The 12,165-nt window shown below is 40.8% G+C and overlaps 1 protein-coding gene across 2 annotated transcripts in view; it reads left to right on the forward strand.

Moving 5' to 3' along the window:
- Positions 1 to 3,268: 3,268 nt before the first annotated feature.
- Positions 3,269 to 12,165, forward strand: part of LOC125903149 (kinesin-like protein KIF20B) — a 70,028-nt gene continuing 61,131 nt past the window's right edge. For both annotated transcript variants that reach the window (XM_049599867.1, XM_049599868.1), the window contains exons 1-11: positions 3,269 to 3,363; positions 4,036 to 4,144; positions 5,406 to 5,495; positions 5,753 to 5,875; positions 6,094 to 6,232; positions 6,500 to 6,684; positions 9,489 to 9,543; positions 9,856 to 10,062; positions 11,069 to 11,180; positions 11,668 to 11,739; positions 11,931 to 12,077. In XM_049599867.1, coding sequence (XP_049455824.1) covers positions 4,037 to 4,144; positions 5,406 to 5,495; positions 5,753 to 5,875; positions 6,094 to 6,232; positions 6,500 to 6,684; positions 9,489 to 9,543; positions 9,856 to 10,062; positions 11,069 to 11,180; positions 11,668 to 11,739; positions 11,931 to 12,077 — 1,238 coding nt within the window. In that variant the 5' untranslated portion in view covers positions 3,269 to 3,363; position 4,036. The remainder of the gene's footprint in view (positions 3,364 to 4,035; positions 4,145 to 5,405; positions 5,496 to 5,752; positions 5,876 to 6,093; positions 6,233 to 6,499; positions 6,685 to 9,488; positions 9,544 to 9,855; positions 10,063 to 11,068; positions 11,181 to 11,667; positions 11,740 to 11,930; positions 12,078 to 12,165) is intronic.

Consider the following 12,165-nt stretch of genomic DNA (forward strand, 5'->3'; position numbering starts at 1 on the left):
TCCGCCGCTGGCCACCACATTCGCTCCCACGTTGGCAACAGTTGTAACTATTTCCTCCTCCTAGACCCTTGTATATCTGTCCCTGAAAAGCATTAATGGACAACCTCCTGCCCCATGTTTATCCTTCTTTTGTAATAAATAAACTTAGCCACCCCCAGCCCTTCGTCTACAACCCGTGAAGCGTACCCTTTCAACTGTTTACTTGGGTTCTCTCTTCACACGGAGCAACTATAACCGTCTATAGGCAGAAAATTCTTGACCACATTAAAATTCCAGGGCGCCGTCGTCTTTAGTAAGCATCACACATATGCAATATGATTCGAAACACTCTTGAAGCTCTCTTCGGGGCTCTATCTGAAGGCGAGCTCACGAAGAGACAACTCCCTCCTGTGTTCCTGCCTTTGACTCAACACGTTCATCACCGTGCTCACCTGCTACCCTTCATCCCTCATCCCTTCATCCCACATCCCTTCGACCCTCAACCCTTCATCCCTCATCCCTTCATTCTTCCGGCCCTAAACCCTTCCTCCCTCATCCACTCGACCCTCAACCCTTCATCCCACATCCCTCAACCCTTCATCCCCCATCCCTTCATCCTTTTGACCTTCAACCCTTCATCCCCCAACCCTTCATTCCTCAACCCTTCATCCCTCATCCCTCCATCCCTCATCCATTCGACCCTCAATCCTTCATCCCATAATCCATCATATGCAATAAATCATTCAAAATCTTAGTCTTATTGGTGTGGTCTTTGTTAGTAAAATGTAGTTTCATAACTAGGTTCAGGAACAAAGACCACACCTCGAACACATCCCATTTCCGCCCAACAGTATTTAAGCACACCTGATGCATTCTCTTTCCCTTCAACACATTTCTCACATCCCACCCACCCAATCCCATCTTGCCTCTTACATCTTTTTCTCTGCTCCCTTCTGCATACAGGAACCGGTTGGGGCTCTATCCGAAGCCGATGTCAGCTTGGAATGAGATCACTGAGTCTAAAATGACATCCAGGTATCTATCTATCTATCTATCTATCTATCTATCTATCTATCTATCTATCTATCTATCTAATCTTATCTAATCATTAGAGATATTAAATCATTACTTTAAGAAATGTTCTCAATTTAATGGCTGACAGGATCTTTTGATTTTTCTTCATCACACTGGTGGGAATGGGCTACCAAAGAGATGTGGTGCCATATCTCTTTAATTTTTGAGAAACTAACTCATTAATTTGAGATGCTGAATTATTATGTTGAGATTCTAAGTCATTATTTTGAGAAAGATTCTAATTATTTTGTAATACTACCTCATTATTTCAAGCATGTTTGTCATGCGAGGTGGAGATTCTCCCCCCCCCCCCCATCACATTAGTGGAAATGTGCTTCAATATCTCTGTTAATGTTTTGCATATGATAATAAATAACTTGAACTTGCATGTCCAGCCTGTTTAATCACTTTGTGTTATGAAAAGAGCTATATAAATGCAATGCATTATTATCATGATGATTATTTTCATTTAACCTTGAAGAAAGGGGAATTTTTATGGAGGGGGAATTCAGAATCATTTACAATATTATCCTGCAATGGAAATTAATGTATTCAAATTATCCATACAAACAACCAAATGAAAGATATCAAATGTGTGAATGGCATTAATCTTCAGTGATAACCAATTTTTATGTTATTTAATTTTATTTAGTTAATCAGATCAAAATCTGTGGGACACAGTGCTCTAAGATTACGTTATTCTCACCACAAAGGGTACAGGGGTTGATCTTGAATTTAAACCTTTTCTTAAGGCACATAGCTTTTGGATAAATCTTATGAATTACCTTAGAACTAGTCCATAGCCATTGGTAGCTTTGTCACCTTCTACCTATGCCAGTCCTCAATGCCTATGTGCAGTTTCACATAGATTGACCTCGTCAGTGAGTAGAAAAATGTGGGACAGACAGAATGACTCACTGACAGAATGACACACTGACAGTTTCCATGATTATGTACAGCATACCATACCATGACTTAGTCATACCAAAAATTAGAAAAAACAACAAACATTTGGCCACAGGGGGAGCCACAGCGATCGGTCGCATTTTAGCCATTTTTAAGCATTTTTCTGTTGTTATAGCGCCACCCAGTTGCCAATTAGAGTTAAATTTCTCCAGTCACCTTGAGGCGTCCTGTTCTACATATCTACCAAGTTTAGTAAAAATTGACATGGCGGTTAGGCCTAGATAAGAAATTAGCTCTCTAGCGCCCCCATTTTGTTTGATGGGGTCAAGAATGGAGGGGTCCCCTCAGATTATGTGTGGTCATATGCCTACAAAGTTGCGTGGTGATGGGTGAAACCCTTGAGATGTTATACACCTTTATGTGATGAGCCACGCCCTCTGCAATATTCATTGCCTTATAGAAGCTCAGTTTTAGTAAGTTTTCCATCTTTTGCCAAGAGGGAACTTTAGATATTGGTCCCTAGATTATGTTCACCCAGTTTCATGCAGATCACTCAAACTTCCTAGGAAGAGATCGATTTGAAGTATTGTTTTTTTTTTTATTCAAAATGGCCGAAAATCTATATAACCGGACGTTATGGGTTCTTGAGGCAAATTTGTTCCTCATGACGAGAGGTATCTCTGTGCAAAGTTTCATGTGTCTACAGCATACGGGCCATGAGATATGCCCATTCAAATTTTGCAATTTCAATCGGTTGCTATAGCGCCCCTCTTTGGTCAATTGATGTAATATTGCTTCATTCGCATCCTCCCATGACCCTCTACCACTGTGCCAAATTTCACATGGATTGACCAAGTCAGTGAGGAGAAAAACGTGGAACAGGGACACAGACACACCCACACACAGAGTTCGTCATTATATAGTAAGATAAGATGAGTTTGGGAAAGGAGGCCACTTGATAAATTTAGAATATGCTTTATCCATAAAAGATAAGGTTATTGCCTCTGGGACCTGTGTATGTAACTGTCTTTAATAATCATTAAACACCATGCATTGAAGACAGTACTTTTAAACTTCTTACTAATCAGCTGAATCAACGGTAGAGGAATCGCTTTACATATCTTGACAACAAAGTTTTGAATAAATAAATTCCTACCGTGCCTGCACGTTAACAGTGTACTTAAACACACCATTGCCATTGGATTCCTATATGAGATGCACTGATTTCCAAACACAAATCAAACAAGTGAACGTAACATAGATAGGACGCATGCGCAGTCTGTGCTTGAATCCGATTGGTCCGTTTCAAACTCAGACCGCGGCTGTGTTGTTGTGTTTAGTTAGCTAGCACACGAAAGAATATTATCCTGTCTCAGTACCTAATGTCAGAAATATAGCTGTCAGGTAAGTGTTTTGTTGAGTAATATGCAAGTCGGGGTGTCAGCGTTTAGTTCGTTTCAGAAAAGTAAACGGACATTTTAAACTGTGTGACAGTTATCAGTTGACAGGTGCGGCTGCTAGTCGGCTGAAAAATCCAGCTAACCAGCTAGCTTGTTTGCCAGCTCGACCAAGAAACGTTGGTGAAAGTCATTTGAAGAGATTGAAACTTTTGTAACGAATGTATTAAACTGAGTTACATATTAGCTGACACGGATATAGCTAACAAAGCTAAGCAGCATTTGGCTTGAACTCATTAGTACCACCTACATAACCCTGAGACATTTCATTTCAAAGTGTTAACATTAACTTAAAGTTAACGTTAAGTTACGTTATTTTCAGTTGAATCACTGCGGTATGTGGACCAACTGTTAACCGAGCTGATTTGTGTACGATGAATTCACGATAAGGCCTAGCGATGTGTAAATGTGTAGATAATCAGGGCGGTGTGCACCGTTTTTGAAGGGCTTGACGTCACTTATCATAACGTTACTGTCCATAGGAAACCAAACCCACCGCGAGATGCTAGCTAGGGTCCCTCCCTTTATTTTGGCTTTGGTGCAAAGTTTGTCCAAGTGAGAATATTTGCCCTTTTGCCTTTTTTTAGCTCACTGTCTTGTCCTGATTTATTTGTTGCAGGATGATGGAATCATGCCTGAGCGACAAGGCTGACAGACGGGAACAGGTAGAGGTGGATGACTTGAAGAGAGATCTCTCATCAGAATTCAGCACCTTACCAGACCCACAGGTAAACCCGGAAGTGACAGGGAAATCAGTCACTATGAATACCTTTGCCCACAATCATTGTATTGGTGCTGTTGTGCTCACAAATTCACATACCCTGGCAGAATTTGTGAAAACAATAATATGACTGATAATACAGCCCGCTTACAGTATGCCAGACAGCACCTAGACAGCCCTCAAAACATATGGAGCAAAGTCATTTAGAGTGATGAAACCAAAACTGAACTTTAACATCATGTTTAGGGAGGAGTTTTAACAGGGCTAGGATGAAAGTACACCATCCCTATTGTGAAGTATTGACTTACAGTGGGGCTTTAGTCAAAGTTAATGCCGGAGTGAAAACAGCATGTAAGTGTGGAAGCTGCACATGGGACACACTTGGACCTTCAAACATGTCAACCCGAAACACAAGGCCAAGTCGACCCGCAGTGGGTACAGCAGTACGGCAGCTTCACCACCTGAGAAAATAAAGAGCGTTTTCCACACCTATTACAAAGGACTGCAAGCTGTTATTGATGCTAAAAGGGTTAATACACACTCTTAAGAACTATGGGTATGCAAACTTTTGATCTCAGTATTTTCTTTATTGCTATGTTTTGTTTAGTGATTGTACTATTCTGTGATGCCTCAAAGTTTAATTTGAATCCCACTGGATATAAAAGAAATGTGTTTTGCCTGATCACCCCTGTTTACTTAAAAGAATAGTACACAGTACAAATTCTGCCAGGCTATGGAAACTTAGAAGCAAAACTGTGTCTCCATACAGTTGACAGTGGGCAGAATACACCTATAATTTGCTGAAATACTTAAATAAAGCAGTTGTACAACAACATGTACACACCTGTTTAAACATTTAAACACTACTGAGATCAAATGATGTAAGGAATAAAATACCTGTGCTCCAGTATTGCAAGCCTGTGATATTGGTGTCATATGAGCTATTATCAGGCTTCATCAGCTGAGATGTTAACGTCGGATAAACTCTGAAATATATTTTTTCATAGAGCGAGGACTGTGTGTCCCCTAAACACTTGCAATAAAAATGCTTTATGAAGTACTTTTTTAAATGTTCTATGTAAACGGGAGGAATTATTACAGCAAACAGAATGTGTTTCAGTGTTCATATGGGCACCTACTAAAATCTATTGTTTTATGGCAGACTTTGGAAAAGAAATGTACACCCCTCAGTTTGAGGGCTTTGAGTTCAAATGTAGTCTGTCACTTTCCTCTTGCTGTGTTTGATTAAAACCTTATTTGTTGTGCAGCATTCCAGCAATGAGGAGAGGGAACACCTTCAGGTCTACCTCCGCATCCGACCTTTCAGCTCAGCAGAGAATGATAATGGAGAGTCACAGGTAAAATAAAGAAAAATAAGATACTTCATATGCAGGGAGTTGATATGAAATGAATAGCAGCCTGCTTGGTTTTGTTGTTGTCTCAACTTTGCTGACTTACTGAATTTTCAAGACTCAAACGTGACAAAGTTCCCTGATAACTTGATCGAAGCTGCTACAGATTATTTAAATGAATGTAAACCAAAACAGAATGATTCTGAAAGAAAGATAAATCCTTTTTGTCTTCTGTCTGCCTCCCTGTATTTTGTTTCTAACAGGACTGTGTTACCATTGAGCCCCCTGACACAGTTCTGCTGAAGCCTCCCAGCTTGTCCCTCTCAGCGAGGCTTAGCACTGAAAAATCACTCCCACAGACTGGACAGCGCTTCCAGTTCTCTCAGGTTGGTGTTTTCTGGCAGATACGAAGGCCAAAAAAATTTATTGATTTGCACTTTGTTAATACAGCATTCCATTTGAATGTACCGATACTTGTATGTGAGGCATTTTATTCGACTTCCAGACCCTACTTTCCTGATATAAAAGATGGAGTGTTTTCATTGTTTTTTTTTTTTTTTTTTTTTTTAGAATAACTCCCCACTCATTCCCTTATTTTTCTTAGGTGTATGGTCCTGAGACAACACAGAGAGAGCTTTTTCAAGGCACCGTAAAGGATTTGGTGAAAGATGTTCTCGAAGGGGGAAACTCTTTGGTTTTCACTTATGGAGTCACCAACGCGGGGAAGACCTTCACATTCTTGGGTCTGTTCTACTTTAATATACTTTTAATTAGCACTGCTATTTAAAGTAAGTTAGACGGATTGCTACAGTGGTTATTCAGATCAGATGCAGGGAAATTCTCCTCAGCAGTTCCCTGCATCTTTTTGACACCACACTCCATATGTCTGATCTTATGTCTGATCAGTATAAAATTGTCATTGATGTGATGGCCAATGTTTCTGTCTTGAGATTTAATGATGATGGAAGTACCTTCACTTGAAACAATCCAATGTGCTCTTGTCACTCCAGGTCCAGATGCTGATGCTGGTATGCTGCCCAGGTCTCTCGACGTCATTTTCAGCAGTATCGATGAACGCGTCTTCACCAGGATGAGCATCAAACCTCACCGCTGCAGAGAGTTCACAAGGCTCACCTGGGAGCAGCAGGCTGAGGAAGCGGCGTTCAAGAGAAGCTTCTTCAGACAAATTAAAGAGGTAACCCGTCTGTCTGAGGCTGCCGTGGAGGTTCAGAAGAGCAATAGAAGTGGCAGCATGTTAGCATCGCAGCAGGTCCAGTCCTTGATTAGTGTCTACATGGGGGTTATTTAGGCATAGTACTGAGGTGTAGGTCACCTGTGTTTTTGCTGCACTCAGAACCTAATACACAGAGACTAAAGTTATTCCTATAAGATAGAATAAAATTGACTTGAAGCATAAAAATAAGCTTCAGATTGCAGCTGCACATGTATAGTGGGAGTGAAATGCAAGCCATTATACGGTCTGTGTTGAATGTTGTATTGATTAAAAAAGAAGTGAATCTATTCTGTCAGATGTGTTTGAGATTGACGACTGAAAAAATGCAGCCGAAAGACTTTTGCTGGGGCTTGAAATAAATGTGGTCGCTAGAGGAAACGGCAGAGACAGTTAGATGACAAAGTGAAATTCACAGATTACTGTGACTATTGAAAGGGAACATGTTTTTGTTTATTTATTTATTTATTTATTTTGGAGGAGTAAAAATTGAGGACTTGGATTACACTGATTACCTGCACACTTTTGTTGTGTTATTACAGATACCTGTTGATACCCCCAAAAAACTACCAGCACCAGCTATTATTGATACCATTGCCTTCTTTGTTCTGATGATTTCTCTCTTCAGTTCTCTTCTGTTGCTTTCTCCATCCTCTGAGCCAATTTATTTTTGGTCAAAAGACTTCGAACAGTTCAAAATTAGGTGGAACCAGTTCAGTGTTGATGGAAAAGGGGTAAAATGCAGCCCCCTCAATTTTGATGATGAAGGTTTGGGAGTTTGAGAGTCCTAAAAGATCAGGGGCAGTATTCACAAACATTCTGAGAGCACTCTCAGTGAGCTCCTAACTTAGCCTAAAAACTTTTAGTTAAGAGTCTTAGCTTAGGAGTGACTTGGGAAAGTTCTATGGGGGTGATCACACAGAAATGAAACGCTAGAAACGTGGACGCTTCAAAGACACTTGAAACGCTGGAAGTGCTTATTCACTGTGCACTAGCTACTGTCGTCTGATGCTCAAAAAAATGAAAACTTTTCAGCGTCTGGACGCACGTCTAAAAAGAAGCGTCTACAAAAACGCACGTCTAAAAAGACGCTTGAACGCCGGTCAGATGCGCCGTATCATAGGAAAACAATGGTTTTACTGGTGTCGCGTTTCTAGCGTTTCATCTCGGTGTGATCATTTTCTAAGAGCAACTCTGAGGAAGGAAGGGACAGAAACTTTTATCTTACTGAGGGCGTGTGGATGAGCCTGTTGCTAGGTGTGATGCTTTCTTTTAACAAATGTGATTGGTTGTCACAGACACACTCTTTTGTGGTCCTTCAAGGTGTGGACAGTGACACCCAGTGGAAATGAAATGAACTGCATCATAATATGAGCTTGACAGTGTTATCATTGTTAGTGTGATCACTCTGCTGATGGAAGGTTTAACGCAGACCAAAGTCATCACTGCTGCACTGATACAGTTTTACAATTTTTCAAATATCTTAGTATTGTGATAATTTTATTTCTGGCGTCATAGTGTTATTTTGTTAGGTGGGAAATGTGGGCATATCCCAAATGAGATCAACCTCAAACATTATTTCTGCACAATCTCATCTGTAGCATTTCATTTACTCACTGTCATTTTTTGTCTAGAGACCGTTTCTACGACCTCTTCATCTTTTCACCATTTTCTCCTCTGATTAAGAAACTCTTAAACCTCTTAAAAGTCCTCCTCCCTGCTCCTAACCGTTTTTCACCTTAGGAGCTCTCTTAAGGTCTAAGATGCTCTGTGAATAACTTTTATCTTTACAAGGACCTAGTCTTAACCTTAAGGGGAAATTTTAAGAAAACGTCACAATTCTAAGAATTTTCTTAGACTTTCGTTACTAGGAGCAACTCTTAGCACTAGGACGCCTCGTGAATACCGCCCCAGGTACATACTCATACTACATACCAGTATATCTCTTGCCACTACCAAGCGTGTATGTTTTTGGTCATCCTTTTCTTAAGGCAAATTCAATAGGGATGCACCGAATATTCGGTAACCTAATATATTCGGCCGAATATTGCAAAAAAACACACATTTGGTATTCGGTGGAATAAGTTACAAGCAAGGTTGAATAATAGTGGCGTGTTTTGATAACGCAATCAAACAGCGTGCCATGACGGGCTGAGTAAAATGTCGGCAGTGTGGCAATCTGCCCGTCACGGCACTCGCATTTGCGACTAAAAATAGTTTTGAGTGAGCAAAATAGGCTTAAATCATTCAGCACGCTGTGCGAGCAGCCTACAGATTTCAACCAGCAGCAGAAACGAAAGGCGAATCCCACTGGTTGTGGGTTGAACGGGGTCACAGACACAGACAGTAATGTATTCCTCTCAAATACGGCAGCCATCGTCTTACCGTGACAACACTAATCTGGAGGGGGTTCATCTGCAAAAACTAATGAAAAACTAAACAACAATATTCGGTATTCGGTACTCGGCCAAGCGTTTAATATGCTTCGGCTTCAGCCACAAATTTTCATTTCGGTGCATCCCTAAAATTTAATTAAAGTGGACCTCACTCCCCCCGTACATAATGCCTTTAAAAATGCAGCTTTTGTAGATTGATATAGAAATGTTTGTTGTTAATGTATATTATTTGTTTTTAGGAATTACTCTTGTGGAGTACTTTATGTCATTGCTCTAAAAAGTGCTACACAAATAAACATGTAAATAACTCTGAAGAATGTAAGTGTCGTTGGTGCATTTTTAACATTTTCATCTCCTCTCTTTGTCTTTCAGAGTGAGAAGAGCAATACCAGCCTTTTGAACTCGACCAATAAGACTCTCCTTGAAGGCAAGTTTCAGACTTATCTTTTAATCTATTTGTTGTGTTTCTGCCTTTCAGCTCTGCAGCATTCGTAAATCTGCCACTGAAACCACCTGTGCACTGTGATAATGTTGCACTACTGGTAATTGTGATTGACAGCACTGTCAGCACTTGTTTTTATTTCCAGATCTTTCTGTTTAACCCTGGGGCAGTAATGCTTAAAATTCTCATCGTTTTGTTGTACATTAAAGTGACGCACAAGATGACTGCTGTCCCCGCAAGCACTACTGCAGAGTGTGTTATTACAGGGCGATGATTTCTAACGTTTGTGGTTTGCAGGATCCTCCATGCTGGGAATGACTGTAGCAGCAGAGGACAAAATCAGCCTGGCGGTGGAAACACACACCAAGTTCTCTGTTTGGGTTTCTTTCTGTGAAATCTATAATGAGAACATTCATGACCTCCTGGAGGTGGTACCCAGCGGGGCCCCAAAGAGGACCGCACTGCGCCTGTCACAAGATGTCAAGGGCAACGCTTTTGTCAAAGGTTGGAGGGGTCAGGGAGGGCAGACGCAAACTATAACACTTGAAACAAGTCTGAAGCTGTTTTTATATTAAAAAAAGTGCTGCAGTTTCTTCTCATGCCGCGCCTTTAACTGCCTGGAAAACATGAGGCCAAGCGCTGGGCACGACCCTTGTGCCTACTTTGTGGCAACTTTGAAGGGCATGGAGGCAGATTGTGTTGGAGGTTGCTAAGCAGCCATAGCCAACACTGTACCATAGCCTACTTACTATAAATCCTGAATGCAGAGCTGATCTTCCAGGTGCTGTTTTCTCAGTGTGTCTTAGGCCACAAAATATTGACAGATGTAAAGCTCTGGGTAGCACTGCTCCAAAGTGATCAGCCTCTTCTTTGTATTTACCACAGACTGATACTTATGGAAGAAGGGGAAAATATCTGCCGGCTGTGATTGGTTGTCATCACATGATATGCGGTGTGCGCTGCTGCAGCAAGATGATCATGACAAAATAACACCACTTTTCTGATCTTTGAAGCGTACATGCAGTCACCAGAAGTAAAAAGCTAACATTAGGCTATAAACAAACTACACCATGGTTGCGTAACTTCAACATCACCACCACACAGAGGCTGTAAAACCTTGTTGGAGGTGATGATGTTTTGTCGTCTCATTTAGCCACATATCAGCAACTTTTTTTAAGACACATCAAAACTTCAGAATTCAGGGGTGGGGTATTTACTGACATATTTTATATCATAGAACAAAATGTGAACCAAAAACCAACTGACTTTGAGACGAGGGAACTGTGAGTGCTGAAATACTGATTAATTTCTGCGTTTTAGGACTCATTTCTCCACCGCTCTATGAGCAGCCATGTTACTCAACATATTGGGGCAAACATTCAGACTACTGATCTGACACTTTTATGGAGTTCTTTAATTCTTGCCATTGTGTAAAGAAGGTTCCAAAGAAGTGACATAAGAAGAAAATCAGTTTGATATGAATAACCTGTTTTTGTACATTTGTATTCAGATCTGCGTTGGGTTCAGGTAAATAATGCAGAAGAGGCGTACAAGGTGATGAAGCTGGGCAGGAAGAACCAGAGTTTCTCCTCCACCCGACTCAACCAGCTCTCCAGCAGGAGGTGAGGATGACAGCCAGCAGCATTTACACATATTCAGCTTCAAGTTTTTTTTGTCACGCAGCAGCACTAGTGCAAAAGTCAAATAAGCATTGCTTCCTACCTTAGTCTGCAGCAGTAAGAAACTATTGGTATGTTTTCTGTCAAAATATTGTACCTCAACAATATTCTACTTGCATGGACCTCATGCAAGAACGTGTTTTTATCATCTGAACTCTCATACTTTTTCCTCAAAGTTTACTTGTGCAATTTTTCCAAGTCAGTTTCAACAAACTCTCATAATTGCACAAATGTGTCATAAATTTCTCGTATGAAGATAATGAGTGCCACCTGTTCATGAGCAGGAGTGCAGTCATTAAACATGATCATTTGCATATTCATTTTATGAATGTTTTTGTGCCTGTTTCTGCTGATAACCTCTCTTTCCAGAGTCTTTTTGTTCTGTCTTTATTCAAAGTTACTGAAACATTTGTTTGTTTGTTTTCTGCAGTCACAGCATGTTCTCCATCCGCATATTGAGGGTTGAAGATATTGGGACTCCGAGGGTCCATGCAGTCAGCGAGTGAGTGAAACTTTCTATTTTACTGGCATATGTAAACATGGTTTTAGGTGTGTAACTGTGTGGCTGTGAATGAGATACTATTGACAGAGTGCGCAAAATAAAATCTTGTGGGAGCTGAATATGAATGTGAACATACAGCGTCTGGTTTTTGAGTGAACGTTATCATGTCCTTTAAATGTGTTTGTCATCAGGTTGTGTCTGTGTGACCTGGCTGGCTCAGAACGGTGTGCCAAGACCCAAAATAAAGGAGAGCGTCTGAAAGAGGCCGGAAACATCAACACCTCACTGCTCATCCTGGGAAAATGCATCAACGCACTACGACACAATCAGCAGGCCAAGTGAGATCATTTCCTGTCTGTCATCTGTCTTCAGTTGAGTTTGAATCAGAAGGCTTCATGTATTTTAAGAGAGTGCAGAAAGTCAACC

Source organism: Epinephelus fuscoguttatus, linkage group LG16 (genome assembly GCF_011397635.1).
Source record: "Epinephelus fuscoguttatus linkage group LG16, E.fuscoguttatus.final_Chr_v1".
Classification (NCBI taxonomy): domain Eukaryota; kingdom Metazoa; phylum Chordata; class Actinopteri; order Perciformes; family Serranidae; genus Epinephelus; species Epinephelus fuscoguttatus.